Genomic DNA, 18,489 nt, shown 5'->3' with positions numbered 1-18,489 from the left:
TGTAAACACTTTACCAGCTAAATCTGAGCATTTAACCTTAAGCAGAGAATTAACAGAAACTAACTCTTGAAACCAGGGTTTGATATGCGTGGTCCCAGACAAGCATGTTGTTTTTGTAGCTACTTGGAGTGCTTAAAACAATTGTTCAAAAACAGATGCAATTTACTTTTTTGCCATCCTCCACACTCCATCCACAAGCCTATCCAGTCATAGAAACATGCAGTCATAGAAAATAGGTGCAGGAATCGGCCATTCGGCCCTTCGAGCCTGCACCACCATTCAATATAATCATGGCTGATCATGCAAATTCAGTATCTCACTCCAGCTTTCCCTCCATACCAGTTGATCCCTTTAACCGCAAGGGCCACGTCCAGCTCCATCTTGAATATATCCAACAAACTGGCCCCAACAACTTTCTGTGGTAGAGAATTCCATAAGTTCACAACTGTCTGAGAGTAGAGGTTCTTCCTCATCTCAGTCCTGAATGGCTTACCTCTTATTCTTAGGCTGTGACCCCCCTAGTTCTGGACATCCCCAACATTGGGAACGTTCTTCCCGCAATTAGCCTGCCCAGTCCCATCAGGATTTTATATGTTTCGATGAGATCCCTTCTCATTCTTCTAAACTCTAGTGAGTACAGGCCCAGTCGATCTAGTCTTTCTTCATATGTTAGTCCTGCCATTCCGACAATGTTAGCATTCATGTCAAGAGGGCTAGGATACAAGACCAGGGAGGTGCTTCTGAGGCTGTGTAAGGCTCTGGTCAGACCCCATTTGGAGTAATGTGAGCAGTTTGGGCCCTGTATCTAAGGAAAGATGTGCTGGCCTTGGAAAGGGTCCAGAGGAGGTTCACAAGAATGATCCTTGGACTGAACAGCTTGTCGTGTGAGGAATGGTTGAGGACTCTGGGTCTGTACTCTTTGGAGTTTAGGAGGATGAGGGGCGGATCTTATTGAAACTTGCAGGATACTGCAAGGCCTGGATAGAGTTGATGTGGAGAGGATGTTTCCACTTGTAGGAAAAAGTAGTAAGACTAAACGGACAATCCTTTAAAACAGAGATGAGGAGGAATTTCTTCAGCCAGAGGTTGGTGAATCTGTGGAACTCTTTGCCGCAGAAGGCTTTGGAGGCCAAATCACTGAGTGCCTTTAAGACGGAGATAGCTAGGTTCTTGATTAATAAGGGAATATGGGACTATGGGAAGAAGGCAGGATTGAATGGCGGAGAAGACTCGATGGGCCGAGTGGCCTAATTCTGCTTCTTTGTCTGATGGTCTTATGGGAATTAGTCTGGTGAACCTTTGCTGGACACCCTCAATAGCAAGAGTGTCCTTCCTCAAACTAGGAGATCAAAACTATACACAATACTCAAGGGCCTCACAAGGCCCTGTATAACTGCCACTGCCAACACCACAAAATAAAGAACTTGCATTTATTGGCATCTTTCACAATCCTTGAGCCTTCCTGAGACACTATATAAATGCAATATTTTCTCACATTGGAAAGGATAAAAATCTGATTTTGAATATGCGACTGTTGGAAGGGGCTATCATACCTTGTGGAGCTGCACAATCTGCTCAAAATGCTTAACTGTGCAATATTATATCTGGTTGGGAAAAGCTCAAATGGCACTGAAAGAGATGTAGGCTGGAATTCTCCACCTCGCAATGCGGGAAACGCAAATCGCGATCGGGCGGAGAATCAGGCGTACGGCCTAAATCCAGGTCTGTGCCCGGTGCAATTCAGGCGCCATGCTCCAGTCCCTCCCTGGCAGCGAAAATTAGGTCTGTGCCCCATAACGGCGGGGACATGCATTTAAATGTGATTAGTGGGTTGGACATAGCCTTCCATGATGCTCCGTTCCTCTCAGATGGAAGTCTCGTGGACATGAATTACTACAATTATTTAGAAATGTGGACTGGATGCCATGGCTGTGGATGGTGAGCGGGAGGCTGAATAAACACTGTAAATCCATTGAAAACTGTCGGGCTTGCTGGGGGGTGTGGATGCCCAGGTAGGGGCAGTAGCCGTCGTGACTTGGTGCCAATCCCATGGACTTGGAGTGTCCTCCCTGAGATTGGGGTGGCCTGGCTCAGACCGCCATTGCTGGAGTCTGTATTTTAAATGCAGCCCTTTGGTGCTACTTACAGGCCCATGGTTGCTCACACTGCTGAGTGTTGCCTGTGTCCTTTAAATACTCAGAAGGCTTCTGGTTATCTGGGAGCCACCCAGGCCACCCCTTTGGACACCCTCACACCCCAGCTGTTTCATCAAGGGCCAAGCTCAATCAGGGGCCCACCAGGTGTTGGCGTTCTTCAGAAGCCCTGCCCCAGTGCAAAGGAAGCAGAGGATCAGCAGAGCTCACCCCAACCAGAGGACACCTGACGCGCAGCCTTTGCAAACCTCCCTGGTTCTTTGCCCCTCTCAGGGCAGAGGACTCACCATCCCTCCGGATCACCAGCTGCCTCCTCCTGGTAAGACTGGGAGCATTGTTATCTCTTCTACCACCTCCCTGGCAGTGTTAAGGAGGGCAGGCTTGAATCTGCCGCCCACACTGGGGAAGAGGTTGTCCCTCCACTCCTCACTGGTATGGAGCTGTGGGTCCACCTCGGACTCCTGACATCTGGGGGTAGGTCTTCTCTGAGCCCGCTTGGTGGCTGCAGTGTGTGCCAGGCTCTTTGGTGCTAACTCCAGCCCCAGCTGTTAGAATGCCCGCTGGGCTGGTAATTGCTCAGAATAAAGTGCTGACCCTTTCGCACGTCCTGACTCGCTTACCGAATCGTGCACCAAACAAGAATGTGCCTTTCACGCAAATCAGTACCGATGTCAACACTCAGTCTCCCAAACGGAGAATTTTGTCCAGGGTGTGATATATTCCTGTCATTTGTGCCTAATTTAAATATGCTCACTCATCGCAGGGAAGATTCTCTTATTGTGCTGGGTGCTGATGGAACATCTCTCCAGCTAATTTCCTCACCCTGTCCACTGGAATTAGATTAAAGAGCCCAGGGTAACCCCAGCAGAAAATCAGTTCAAAGATTCTGTTTATTCAGTTAAATTGAACAGGTGAAGTTCCAGTGGGAGAAAGAGCACCCACCTTAAGGAATGTTCAGAGATACTGGGATCAGGAAAAATATCTAGAACTAAAAGTTACAACACTTCGACAGACACCAGCCTAATCCGTGCCTTCTCCCTACAGCTGGACATTCAGTAAGAATGAGTACTGATTTGCAAGGGCGCAGCTCTGGGAGGCTCGGTGGCCATTCAGATCCTGTCTGTCCTCTGGCACCATGGCGCACTCCTCCTTACCCATGTACAGTGACATATACTTGATGCCATCTCCTAATGTTTACTGCTATATATCTTCTGTTAATGTAGCTGCACTGGTACTTAGCAGTGTGAATGACGCAGGCGGCTGGTATGTTTCAGCTCACTTGCTGTGCGAGCAGCCTGTTCTTCAAAGCCTGGAAAAGCAGAACAGGAAGATGTGTTACAATGATATTAGTGTTGCCGCTTCAGAGAAAGTTGAACCTTGACATCTCTGGGCTCTCCTTCATTTTGGTCTATTCCTTTCCATTACCTGGCGACACCCTGCAAACAAAAATGAATTTTTGAAATATTTCAAGTTTAAAACAGCTCATCATTTGGCGCTCAAATGCTGAGACTGCTCTCCTTGTGTGACAGTAAATTAACACATATCTCCACTGTGTTAGATAGATAGAGCTCCACCATTTACACCATTGTCATGGGCGCTCACTTATATCAGACAAACAACACAGGCCATTTGTCACTTCCACTGAAGTCAACCATCAAGATGCACACAAATCACAGCAGCCAATTAGGGCAGTGATTCATACTTGTCAAATTACATGGTTTGTCAAACAGACTTGACCATGAGTCTCAAAATAGTCATTCCAGAAAAGGATTTGGATGGCAATCTATTGTCTCTGGTACTACTTGATTCTTTGGTGGATTCAAATCTTGCAGTCCTCAGACATGTTGGAGCAGAAATTTATCTTGGAAAGTAGCAGTAAAGCAAGCAGGATTGTATTTCCTGTCTGTTATGTGACCCACCCAAAGATCATTTCCAGTGATCCCAAATATTGGATGGGACATATTTCAGACAGCCAAAAGTACTTCCAGCCAAGTGAATTCCATCCCATTGCCTCATGGGGGCTGTCAACACACCATTCTTGAAAAAGATGTTCTAACATGTATAATTTAATTCTCTTGAAGGCATCACTTTGCATCTAAGAGTCATAAGATTATAAGAAATAGAATCAACAGTGGGCTGATCTCCCATTTAATAACATCATGGCTGATGTGATTGTTGCCCTAACTTCACTTTCCTGCCTGCCTCCCATAACCCTCGACTCCCTCTGTCCAGCACCATCATGAATATATTCAATGAACCAGACACAGTGTAAGACAATTACAAAGACCAACAACCCATAGAGAGAAGCAATGTCTCTTTATCTCTGTCTAATTGGGAGACCCATATTCTGAAACTGTACCCTTGGTTCTCCATTCCCCAACAAAAGAAAAGGGATGGGATTCTCCCTTCCTGCGACTAAGTGTTGACACTGCCCCGCGCCGGGCCGGAGAATCCCCGCGGACGGGCCACGTCACCCCAACACCGGCACACGATTCATGCCGGTGTGGTTGGCACGGTGCCGGTCGCGGCCGCTCTATGCGGCCTGCCCGCTGATTCTCCGGCCTGGATGGGCCGAGCGACCGTAGGAAATGAGCAGAGTCTCGACGGCGCCGTTCTAACCTGCTCTGGACCGGCGTGTAAGGTTTGGGTGGCAGCCTGTGGGGGGGGGGGGGGGGGGGGGGGGGGTGTGGAGGGGGTGTCCGACCCTGGGGGGGGGCCTCCAATGTGCCGTAGCCAGTGATCGGGACCCACCGATCGGCGGACCTGCCTCTGTGGCTGGGAGCCTCCTTTCCTACGCGCCGGCCCCTGTAGCCCTGCGCCGTGTTGCGTCGGGGCCGGCGCATTGAAGGAAGCCACTGCACATGTCCTCGTTGACGCCGGCGCCACTGCGCATGTGCAGATCCCGCGGCGCCCAGTTCACGCCGGGGTCTGCAGCTGAAGTGGCGCAAACCACTCCAGCACCATGCTGGCCCTCTGTAGGGGCCAGAATTAGACATGGGAGCGGCCTGTTCACGCCGTCGTAAAATGTGACGCCATTTACGACAGCGTGGATACTCTGCCGCCCGTGCACTTCCATTACAGCAAAAATGGCGCTGAACCTGGACCAATTCAGCGACTGTGGATGAACAGGCACTAGAGCCACGTGGAACACAATCGATTCCAATGAGAAATGATACAGGATTCGCCGGATCTGTGATTGACACTCGGGAGACTGACAAGCTGCAGTCGCATGGACACATTACAATCCCCACACACACTCATCCCAGCAAACAAGATGGCGTTGGTTGCACTAGAGCATGCCCATTCCCCTGATGAGTCGGCTGGGGCCAGAGGTTACCTAGGGAGTACCCTGGGGAGACATCTTTACGACCTGTGGCCCGAAGTTCACAGTGGGCAGTCAGCGGCTTGCGCAGCTGCATGGCCTGCCTTGCATCGGCATCGGTGCTCCATGCATGACCACCCCAACCCCACAGCTCACCTCCTGGCCACCCCCCCACTACTCCCTCCAGCCCTAGCAGAAGCTCCCTGGCCAGTGGCAGCAAAGAAGTATGGCGATGTTGGACACTTTCCATACTCCCTCTCTCTCCCTCATCAGCCGGTTTCACAATTTTTAAAAGCGCAAGTGAACCTTGCCGTCAGGAATTCAGCCCATCGGAGGCGGAGAAGCACGGAGACCATGGAGAATACTGGGTCAAGCCCACTAAAGTTATCAAATGGTGTTAACTGTACGTGCATTCTGGAATGCATTGAAGCCACTGTTGAGGCGACGGAGAATTTTGATTTGGCACGATGTGAGGGTGAGACTCATGCAGACACGGGGCGAATGTGCAAAATCTACATGGACAGTGACCCAAGGCCGGGATCAAACCGAGCCCTCAGCTCTGTGAGCCAGCAGTGCTAACCACTGTGCCACCGTGCTGCCCTGCGGTCATTTCTTTAAACACCCTCGTATGCAGTGCATCAAGTCAGGGGGCTTATAGTAAATTTCTAGTGAATTTTTCGAGTAATTTTGATGGTTTTCAGATTCTCCCTTTTGCACCTTAATTGTTTTTTGTGTCTTTCACTGTGAAGACAGATACCACATATTTGTTCAAATTGTCTGTAATACCAATTTCCTGGTCCCATCCTAAGGGGTCAAAGCTACTCTTATCCTTTTTTATGTTTGTTGAAATAAGTTTTGGGATTCTCTGTTTCAGAAACAATGGGCTGGATTCTCCGATTCTGAGACGAAGTGCTGACACCGGCGTGGGAACGATGACCTTTTACGACCGAAAAAACAGCGCAAAACGGCCACCGATCCCTTGTCTGGTGGGGGGGCTAGCAGGCATGCAGTGTAAAGCATCCGGTTCTAGCTGCGGATACAGCCGGAGAATTGCCGAGTCCGTGGCCGCGCCAGCCGCGCACGGAGCCAGCCTGCAAAATAGTGATCCCCTTTGGCCAGGCTTGCCAGCCCCGGACCACCCCCCACCAGGCTATTCCCTCTGACACTCTGCCCTCGCACCGCACCCGTCGGTGCCTGGCCAGCAGTACGCTCTGCGGCCTCCATCGAGGGCCCTCCTTTAGGGGTTACCGTGGCCGTTGCCCTTGTGTGATCCATGTGATGCCCCACCCGTGGTGGTATCCGGTTGTGGGGGGGGTCGGGGGTATTGGTGGGGTGGAGGTGGGGTGAAGGGAGGAGTTGGAGGTGGAGGTGCACCAGTATGGCCGGTGTAACTCTGCGCAGTCAAGGGTCACGGTGGATGGTCAGTGAGGTGCGCTGCAAGATGGCTGCCTTGCAGGCCACAATGTCGATCCGTGCCTGGACACCCCCCCCCCGATGCCGGGGATCACCCAAATCCAAGACCCATCCCCTGGTCATCCCCGCTACACCCCCGCAGCCCTGGCAGACCCATCCAGCCATGCCAGCGCTGAACCTGCAGTCCACGGCCTCGCCCCTGGGAACTTGTCCGACCTCCTCTCTCTGCCTCAGCAGCCACAGCCCCTGTTTCACAATTTCTAACATCACAAGTGAAACTCACCATCGGTAACTCTTCCTGGTGGAGGGGGTGCATCCCGGGATCCCCAGAGAATACCGGGCGTGTCCATTAATGATATGCCAGCGGCGTTTACTGTATGTGTCAGATAAAGAGTCTCTTATTCTGTCCTTTTTATCATTTTTCCATCCTCTGATCACATTTTCTGGTGCATGCTCTGTCCCTTTCTGTCACCCTCTGGTTATTATTGCATCGATTGTATTGTCCTTATTCTTTAACATTTCCACCATTTTTGTTGGGTCCTTCCTATTGGGAAGATGGTAGTCCATTTGTCATATGCAAATTGAGGTCCAATGATTACGTAAGACCCCAGTGCGGTGTTGAAGCACCAAAGAGTAGAACATGGATGTTGAACACTTCACTCATTGATATTAGATGTAGGTTGGTCTAACAGCTGTCTTTAAAGGTAATGCTGCAAGCGACAACAAAACCAAATAACAGATTTTTGCAGGGCCAGATGAGCATGAAAAACCTTCCGGCCTGCTGGCGGCCTGTGAGAACGTTCCTCCAGCTTTGCATTGAACCCCTCCACTCCATCCAGCAAGCTATCTGTGAGTGTCGGTTTGGTGCTCACAGATGTTATGCAAATGATGCTCAGCCATCAAATTGGCTCAGGCCCCTTACTGAGGACATCAGGAGAGTGACATCTGCCCAACATCTGTGCAAGGTCAAACTCATTCTCTCTCTCTCTCTCTCTCTCTCTCTACATGGGCAGTGTTGGATGCTTTTTAACTAGGCTAGTACAATTGGGGTGAATAATGAAGGTTTTTAAAATTGGAAATCAAAACATGATTTAAAATTATTAAAATAACATTGACAGAATTATTTCAAAGGGTGGCTTGAAATGTTTTGTTCAGGAAACTGAATTTAAGCTATTCAGCAGTTTAATGGCTAATGCTACCACTGGTACACATGCTGTGTTTGGTTTACAAATCCATGGGCGCGATACACCTGAAACATTTCCAAAACGGTTTCAGGCACGTTTGACCAGGTGTTTCTTGGCGGCTGCAGTGCCGACATTGACACCGCTATTAAATGGCACAAAGCCATTTTGTGGTCCTCCCGGTCGCGACCAGACTTAGAAAGATTTCCTGCACTGGGGAGCTGAGCTCACCATCAGGACTGCCTCCTCACAGATCAGGGCAGCAAATTGAGCGGCTGCCCCGATCTCTACACCACCCACCCCCCCCCCCCCTTTCAGGACCCCCCCCCCACTTTCAGCGATTCCCCCTTCACACCCCCAATCTTTCTATGATCCCCTCAATCCCCCCCCAAATCCCCCCCCCCCTTTTCATGGACATGACCCCCCCAGGCCTCAACCTCTGGAAGTGCCAGATTGGCGATGCCAGGGGGAGTGCCAGGGTACTACCCTGCCCTCTCCCTGACCACTCTGGGGTTTCTAATGGCCTGCGAGCCAACCACCCCCTCCCCCATAATGTCTGGTCCACGATTGTGGAAACCTGTGCTAAATGGCGCCCCATTGCAGGCACAACAGTTGAATCCCGGGTGCCGTGTGAATATGGCATCCGGAAATTTAAATGAGCCAAATGCTGGATCAGTGCTGGCCGTGATCCAGAATGTGTGGCCATCGTGGGTTGATGACTCGGGTTTCCCGCCCGGTGTGGAGCCTGATTTGGAGTTTTCCTGTTCGCTACCACACTTAGAAACTTTTCCGGAGAATCATGCCCAATTAGTATTTTAAAAGCTGAAAAAGGCATCTCTGGTTTGGATTAAATTCAATGTGTTTTAGTGTCAGAATTAGCTTTCCAATGTGGTGCAGAATACTGAAAAGAAATATTCTGAAAATGTGGTAAAGGTGCAGTAGCAGTAGAAACAATTCATGGCACCTTCCTGTTTGTAAAACATAGTGGAGTGAGCTGATTATAGTCAAACCAATCCAAACAATGAAGGGACACGCAGACTGCAATGGGTAATGGGTATTTATTTTATACTCAAGGCCATCTGCTTTATTTACACTTACCTGCACATTGTTACATCAATATATGTTTTAGAAAAAGCTTTTGGAGGTGTGAGATGTCAAGTGATTCACACAAAGCATTTCAAGGCAAACCTTCACAAGCAATTCAGGCAAAGAAGAAGAAGCAATCATTTTAAAATAAATCCATCATTTGCCCAGTCTTATAAACTATTCAGGGCAGGAATTTCCTCGGAGCAGAACCATTCACACACATAAACAGGTTTTGTGTCGCATTTTTTGATGAGATTAGAAAGGAAGAATGGGAGCAGCTCTGAGAATGTTTCTGGGCTTTTGTACCGTAGGAATATAGAAAATAGGGGCAACAGTAAGTAATTTGGCCCTTCGAGCCTGGTCTGCCATTCATTATCAGCTTCTGAACGTATGGGGAAAAATTTACATCTTCACCATTTCAGCGAGAGCAGTTAAGAGTTAACCGCATCTCTGTGTGGGGTCTGGAGATACATGTAGGCCAGACCGGGTAAGGATAGCAGATTTCCTTGCCTGAAACCAGATGGGTTTTTACGACAATCAGCAATGGTTTCATGGTCCAGATTTTTATTGAATTCAAATTTCACCATCTGCTATGGTCGGTTTCAAACCCAGGACCCCAGAGCACTACCCTGGATCTCTGGATTACTAATCCAGCGACAATACCACAACGCCATCGCCTCCTCGTATATATATTTACCTGAGGCGAGGAGAGTGAGAGTATGCTGGCTGACTTATTTGGTCTAGCTTAATCATTCTTACACAAGCAGAAATTCTTTCCAAATGTATGGCAATTATCTGAAGGGGTTTGTTCTCACTTGTCCTCATCAAGAATGGGTTGGGTTGCTGGCTTTACCCACAGAACATACGCAATAAAAGTTCAGCAAATAAAAACAAAGCTGTGCTGTAAAAGGGCCATTCAGGCCCAAAACGTTAACTCTGTTTCTCTCCACAGATGCTTTCTGACCCAAGTTTATCCAGCATTTCTGTTTTTATTTCAATAAATGACAAGCATGTTCTGGCCTCTCAATGCATGAAGCTGCATTACTGGACATTTTTGTTGTTGTAAAATAATTTAAGAATATTGGATTCAGCTTGTCTTTTTCCTTACTTTAGAGATGGGAGAGGAGAAGAAAGGCAGGATGTGAGGCAAGTTCACTTACATTCGAAATGGAAAGGCCTTCCCTGACCATCACCTCACCGCTGTTGCATATAATCTAAGTACATGTAACTGGGAGCTAATGAGGGTGGTTGTCTTTGCAAATTTCACCATGGAAACAGTGGGTGCGATCCAACGGCCATGCTGCGCTGGAAAAGCAGCTCGTCGTGGTGCAGTGTGGCCAATGAAAGCCGAGAGACCACACTCCTAGCACCTTGTCAGTGCCACCTGGGTGCCAACCTGATGTTGCCAAGGTGCCCGAGTGGCACTGCCAGCTGACATGGGCACTGCCAGGGTGCCCAGGTGATACTGCCAGGGGACCAGAGACCTTCAGCTGCATGCCCATTGGGCAGGACGGTGACAGTGCCATCTGGGCACCCTGGCGGTGCCGCCTGGGCACCCTGGCAGTATCTGCCTGGCAACTTGTCAGTGCCAGCTGGGTGGAAGCTGGCATAGGAACTGCCAGAGTGCCAGGTTGGCACTGTCAATGGGCCAAGCTGGCATTTTGTACATGTGGGCGTGTTGGGCCGGGGTGCCTAACGTGGTGTTGGGGGGGGGGGGGGGGGGTGCTAGGGACTCTCCCATAGTAGTGATCGTGCTTAGGGAAAGGTCGGGAATCGTTTTGGGGGGCCTCAGAGATCGGGACACAATTTTAATATGCCGCCCCGATCTCTCGCTACACTGGGGAGTTCCAGCGAGTGGATCTCACCACTATGCGCAGCCTCGGCCGCACATTCCCCGTTCAGGACCCTTATACTACGCGAATCGCGTTGAATTGCCATGTGTTTGTCGGCACTGCGAACATCAGGAATCACACGGCTAAACGCGCTCACAAGGGGACTTTGTTCCCTTTAAGGTGAATTGCGACCAGTAACGTTCTTTTGCCATCTGCAGGAACTTGATCTGCAGACAGTTTGAGGAGCTGGACATTAAAATGTCTGTGGAGCTGACTGTCACATCTCAGGCTCCTTCCAAGATGAATCACAAATCAATCCCAAAGACACTAATGTATCAAATAGTTGCTGATACATTGTTTACCTTAATCCTTTATCACGTTCCCCATAGAAAACCAGCAGTCGAGGCAGAGCATTGCAATTCTTTCTAAAGAGCAGGACATTATTGATGGTGCTCATGTGACCATCAGTGCTTTTACACACACCACCGCATTCAATATTCTCATTGCTATTGATCACAAATATAAAAATCTGCAGGTGAATGCCCATTTCCTGGACAGCAATTATAATGCCTTCATTCTTCAGCAACCCTCTGTGCTTGCATTATTTGAAGGAAATGCCAGATTTGGAAGAAAAGAAAAGGAATTGAGCGATTTTCACATCCACAGATGTCTCAAAGCATTTTACAGCCAATGAAGTACTTCTGAAATGTAGTTACTGTGGTAATGTCGGAAATATGGCAACCAATCTGCACACAGCAAACTTCCTGGGACAGCATCATGATAATCAGCAGGCAATCTGTTTTTTCCTGATATTTGCTGAAGGATGAATACTGATTAAGACACCAGGGATAACTCCCCTCTTCTTTTTTGATACTCTGAGCCAGAGGTCGGAATTCTCCAGTTGTTGCCATTCGCTTTTCCTGCTGGCAGCGTAACCTTGCCCATGGGTTTCCCGGCGGCGTGATGCAGTTACAGTGGAATATCCCACTGATAAGTGGCGGGAAGATAGAACCCCACTGCCAGCGAATGGCGTGCGACCGAGAAACACGCGGCTGGCAGACCAGAGAATCCACCCTCAAATCTCTTACACCCATTAGTGAGAGCAAAGAGCGCTTTGGCTCACCACGTCATGCAAAATATGGCACCTTTAGTAGTGCATGATTACCTCGGTACTGCACTGAAGTATAAGCCTCGGTTTTTGTGCCCAAATCTTGAAGTAGGAGTTGAACCCAAAACATTTGACTCTGCAATTGAGCAGATAATGAAAGGAAATAAGCCAAATACATCATTGGATATATTTTCCCAATTTACAGCTTTAACAACAGGGATGACTGTGGGCCCCATGTATTGAGTATTCCTAACGTCTTTAGGGGGGGTCCATAGGCGCAATTCTTCAGTCCCCAACCTTGTGTTTCACGGTGGCATGTTGTTCGCTCGTGGTAACATTCTCTATTCCCGCCGCTTGCCAATGGGATTTCCCATTGAAGCCATCTCTTGCCACCTGGAAACTTGCGGATGGGGGTGCACTGCAAGTGGGAAAACAGAATCCCAGCGGCTGGAGAATTCCAGCCAAGAAGTCCAAAGGCTGGTATTAGAACTAAAGAGGACCTGTAAAAAGTTTAAGCAATTATACCGGACCCCTGTGGGTCTGCTTACACTATAATTTTCTTTTCAACCTTGCCATCTCTCATGTTTCAAAGAACAATACAGCACAGGAACAGGCCCTTCGGCCCTCCAATCCTGTACCGGTCATGATACCATCCTTAGCCAAAACCCTCAGTACTTCCTTGTGCTGTATCCCTCTATACCCATCAAATTCATGTGTTTGTCACGATGCAAAGAAAGAACAAAGAACAATACAGCACAGGAACAAAGTTAACTTAAGACATATCTTTTTGATTAGACATTTTTATATTTCTCATAAAATAGCTCAACATCCATATTTTGATTAAGCCTCCATTAAGCACTTTGGAACTTTTTTCTACATTAACGTGAAAATTATTTTGTCAAGGCAGGATGGAAGGGGATGGATTGACAGCAGGGCAGAGAGGACTAGAAGAATGAAACAAGGTGGGGAAACTGATGTAGAAGAGCAGATGAGAGAACAGGCCTGGAGTAAGGAGCAATGTGAGAAGGATGTCATGGTCGCACAGTGGTTAGCACAGTTGCTTCACAGCTCCAGGGTCCCAGGTTCGGTTCCCGGCTTGGGTCACTGTCTGTGCTGAGTCTGCACGTTCTCCCTGTGGCTGTGTCAGTTTTCTCCAAATGCTCCGGTTTCCTAAAACTGTTCAAAGATGTGCAGGTTAGGTGGATTGGCCATGCTAAATTGGCCTAAGGTTAGGTGGGGTTACTGGGTTATGGGATAGGGTGGAGGTGTTGGCTAAATTAGGGCGTTCTTTCCAAGGTCCGGTGCAGACTTGATGGGCTGAATGGCCTCCTTCTGCACTGTAAATTCTATGATTCTATGAATGGGAGGCAAGAAGAAGGAAGAGGAAGATGGAAGAGAGGGACTGAGATGATAGGTTGGGGAAAGTGTGGCATGGTGGTACAGTGGTTAGCATTGTTGCTTCACAGCTCCAGGGTCCCAGGTTCGATTTCTGGCTTGGGTCACTGTCTGGGCAATGTCTGCACATTCTCCCCATGTCTGCGTGGGTTTCCTCCAGGTGCTCCCACATTCCAAAGATGTGGACGTTATGCTAAATTGCCCTTGGTGTCCAAAAAAGTTGGGTGGGGTTACTGGGATAGGGTGGAGGTGTGGGCTTGAGTAGGGTGTTCCTTCCAAGGGCCGGTGCAGATTCGATGGGCCGAATGGCCTCCTTTTGCACTGTAAATTCTATGATACGATTCTAAGAAAGTGGAAGGAGGAGAAGGGGAGGAATGAGGTTGATGGGGAAAGGGGAGAGGCATAAATGATGTGTAGGGGAAAGGGAAAGGAGAAAAGAGGAGGAAGTGATGGATGAAAAGATGGTGGCGGGGGGGGGGGTGGGGTGAAAAGGAAGGGGAGGAGATAAATTCAAACCTGGAGAGGCAAAACATAAAAACTTTAAAAATATATCTGAATTTTGAAAATTTAATAATCAACAGCAATTGTACCTAAAAGAAAAATAAACACACGGCGGTGGCAGCCATGCTGGCAAAGACCGCTCAGCAAGTCACTGAAGAGGAACTTACAATGCGTCATATTTACCTTGGCATGTCGAATGCAGACATTAGGATCCATAATGATAAAATATTGACACAAAACCTGTGACAGGAGCATAGCAATAATGAAGTAGTGCATCAGGAGGTGCATGCTAGCATTTCTTGTCATATATATATGGATAGAATTCTAGTTTATAACATAAATTGTTTTTATTTAGCTGGAACATGTATGGTTTTGTCCAAGATTTCAAAGAGGGAACAGTACTGATGTACAAGATGTTCTCTCTTTTTTTTACATTGGAATAAGCCAAGGAGAAGTGTAAACACAATGGATTTTCTAACAATCCCTTTATAATGCCATCACCTTTTTTGTAAAGGGAGATTTGACTGTAGGTGCTGCCTTTCAAATATATGATTAAAGAAGCAGTGGCGTAACCTTGAAATTATTTAATTACATTTTTCATGCTGAAAAGGAGATGTAAGCCATAATAGGTTGTTAATTAAAAGACAGTTTTCATGTGGCAATGGGAGCACTTACTCTTTTTTTTCCTTCCTTCTCTATTGATGATGCAGGGCCCGAGAAATGGAAAAAGATGAAAACATTGAAGAAATTCCTGCAGAGTCGCAGCTGTTCCATCTTCCAGTCTCCTGATTTGTGGCCTTCTCATTAGGCTACAAAAGTACAGCCACATTCGCAATGCCAGCAGACCTTTAATTGCTCGTTCTATCTATCCCTGTTTAGTGCTTTCACCCTGCAGAGAAAAAGACATTTAAAGATTACTGAGGCAGGATTGTAATGAAGTGGATACCTCTTTTTCTGTCCTTTAGCCAACAGCAACAGAAGGGATACTAATTAGAGGATGAATTATTGGCTTCCCATGGTGAACTACAGGGGTATTAAAATGAGAATGGTTTCTCATTTGCCTCTTAGCTGGGCACTATGCAGCAGAGAAATATATTTTTATTAACGTTTATTACTAAAATCAACGCTTTGACTCAAATACAATAATGTGCACTTTCTAGTTTTAATAGTTTCGTACTAGCAGTTATATTAATTTTACCCAAAATTCTAACTCTTTACCTTTGGTTTAATTTACCTCAGAGATGCAATGTCATGGTTTTAATATGATATCTTCTATTTTTGTGCAATAACTGATGGGAAATTATAGCGGAGGGGGAGAAAAGCTTATAATTCCAGCTGAACTTTTCAGCAAAACTGCCCAAACCCATTCCCAGACCAATTCTGAAAATTCGGGAGCAATAAGGAAATGACCAGCATTTCTTTGATCAGATGAGGTAGTTCACTTTATGGTTCCCATATGTGAATATCATTAAATCAGCCTTTATTTAGATTCCTGGAATAAAACATTTAATTTTATTATATTATGTTAATAGGGTGGATAAAATTGATAGAGGAGCAATTATACAGTTCCCCAAATTTAAATACATCCTTAGAAACAACACAAAATGATTTTCACAAATCAGATTAAAATTATGCTTGGCTAAATGTTTGTTTGTTGCTTTGCAAAATCACCTAAATTTGACGTGATCAGTAATCTGTTTATTTTGCCCAAGTAAGACAACAACATTTTGCAGAGTAACATGAAAACTGAAGTTATTAAATAGATGATTTATTCATTCTGAGGATTTAAAGAATTCTGCACCACTCTGTGTCTCTTATGTTTAACTTGAGAGCTTAAGTGGCTTTGAAATATGATTGCAAATGCTGAAAATGTTAAATACAAATAGAAGATGCTATTAATGCAGCAATTAGTCCAGCAATGTCTGTGAAGATAAAAAATAGTGGGTGGGGCGAGTGGCACAAAATCCCCACAGCTCTTCAAGCACTTGTTTGGCAGGAGTGTGGTGGAATAGTCAGGAATTAGTCTGGGTTATGGTTACACTACGATCTGGTCTCTCCACCAATTTCTACATGGCCTTAGTAGGAAGTGTATCCCAATTCGGCAGGACATTTCCAGCGGTGTAACCCGAGCGACAGTAGGAAAAGCATCCTGCTGACCTGCGAGTGGACCTCACCCGGGGCAGAGATCTGGAGCATGGCTTAGACCCTCCACAACGATTTGTTTCTAAATTTTAGAGCCAATGGTGCAATGCTTGGATCATTTCAGGGAGAAGTCTGGCACTACTGGAGGGAAGCTGAATGCCCCCCTCATGTTGCAAACTTTGGAGTCCAGCAGCTCAGCTCATTCATCAGGATTGATAGCCTGTGGACTTTTTATTCCTGGTTAACATTTCAAATGGAGACCTTTGAGAGGGAGATAAAGATCTACTACGATTCCACAAGGACCAAACAAGACTTAGCGTTTCTTTATTTGTCTGGTTTATTCATACAGGTGTATGCGAGGGAACTCATACCCATCCACAATGGAACACAGGTTCCCTGAAAATCTACAAAACCACTGTTTCATACTAATACACAGAAAGTGATATTTTAATTTTCACCAATCATCAAATTACACACTGTTATTCTTTTTTTCTTTAATTTACAGTAGCCAATTATTTTTTTTTCCAATTAAGGGGCAATTTAGCGTGGCCAATCCACCTAACCTGCACATCTTTCGGTTGTGGGAGTGAAACCCACGCAGACACGGGGAGAATGTGCAAACTCCACACGGACAGTGACCCGGGGCCAGGATTCGAACCCGGGTCCTCTGCGCCGCAGTCCCAGTGCTAACCACTGCACCACACACCACCCTACACACTGTTATTCTGGTATCTCAGCCCAATTATCTCTCATTACCAGGTTGTTTCATTACATTCCAAGTGAGTACATGTGATTATATTATCCAATCACTGTTAATATTACATTGTCCAATCACTACTTAAGGCACACATACATTGCAGCACGTGACGACCTGTGGTTAATCCCTCGCATTTCTCTGTCCTGTTTGCTGTTCAAATTTCTTTTAACCCCTTCAACCTTTCATGAGAATTGAAAATTCCCTCACTGGGTCGACATTGAAGATATTAGCCGGCTTTTCTTTCCATTCACAGATATTGGTGCATCTGCTGTAGTTCGCCATCTTCAGGCGTTGACTAATGTTGACTCAGTTCAAAGAATAAATTTTACAGATTGTACACATTTGAACACTTTATCCTCCAATACATGGTACAAAATATATTTTCACTGGCATATATATGCTGGGGTGACCGCACAGGATTAAAGATTATGCGGAAACAATGGAAAATAAACATTCTTGCTGTAGATAGCTACATTTTCCCAATATGGCACATGGCCAGTTGTGCATATATCAGATCTGAATTGAACTTGCAATGAGCTATACAATCATTTTGCTGTATGTTGTATGTTGTAGCTACCTACATTTTAAAAACAGATTAATAAATGCAATACTTCTTTCCAAATGGAAATTCTCAACTATCATGGGATAAACATCAAATAGGATGGAAAGGGATTCCTAAACTCACCCATTTTGAGATTGATGACACGCCTGTCAAGTTATTTAAAATAATGCATCACGGGGAGAAAAACAGCAGCAATCATGAATTCAAATGCAGAGTTTGCAGGAAGTGGCGTCTTATAAGTAGAAATATCAAAACAGCAGCATTATCAGGCATAAGCATTTTACAGTAATAGTTGTAAAAAGAAACGAGATCAAGAAGGTATATATATCATAAAAATGTTTTCACTTACGATCATAACACAACAAACTGTTAGCACATTAAGAAGATTTAAGATCTGAACTTGAAGTATTTTATATTGTCACATAAATCTTGTAAATATGAGCATCTACCCAATAATCTTTGCTGTTATTTTGAGGGAAAGTCTTGTCAAGTAATTTTTGTTGCACAAGCCACAAATCATTCTTTAGTCATACGTTGCATGCTTATATATTCAATGCTATTTTTCCCCCAGGATCTACGTAGTGAGTACAACAGACTCGCATCTTATTGCGGCCCTATCAATTACATCAACCCAGTCATAAACTTTTTCATATATAGCAAAATTGCCTGAGGCTGTCACTTGATCATCCTCCAATATCAGACAAATTACTATAGAAGCACCATATGAACCAAATGGGAATACAATCATGCTTCAAAGCTTAGAGCAATGTGCATGTTAAAGAACACACATTAGAATGGGAGTGAAATCATAGATCATTCATTTTAATTACTCTTCCTGATATTGCTATTGTGCTTCTTGAGCCATTTGAGTAGGAATAGCATTTTTAAACAAGTGATCAATGTAAGTGGTTAAGAGTTGTCCAAGCATATAGAAATAATGCCAATTAAAAAAATATTTTTGTCAATTATTTGGAATAATTTCTCCATCATCAAGGAAATAAAGGAACAACAATAATTATCAAAGTTTTTATTTCAAA

At 45.9% G+C, this 18,489-nt stretch overlaps 1 protein-coding gene across 1 annotated transcript in view; it reads left to right on the top strand.

Annotated features, from left to right (window-relative positions):
* LOC119971301 overlaps positions 1–18,389 on the top strand; it is a 692,274-nt gene extending 673,885 nt beyond the window's left edge. The window contains exon 10 of the mRNA XM_038806664.1: positions 14,702–18,389. Within this exon, the coding sequence (XP_038662592.1) occupies positions 14,702–14,725 (24 nt within the window). The 3' untranslated portion in view covers positions 14,726–18,389. The remainder of the gene's footprint in view (positions 1–14,701) is intronic.
* The last annotated feature ends 100 nt before the right edge of the window (positions 18,390–18,489 follow it).

This window comes from Scyliorhinus canicula, chromosome 9 (assembly GCF_902713615.1).
Source record: "Scyliorhinus canicula chromosome 9, sScyCan1.1, whole genome shotgun sequence".
Classification (NCBI taxonomy): Eukaryota; Metazoa; Chordata; class Chondrichthyes; order Carcharhiniformes; family Scyliorhinidae; genus Scyliorhinus; species Scyliorhinus canicula.
Note: the sequence above shows the minus strand (reverse complement) of the source record. Positions and strands in the feature narration are given on the sequence as shown.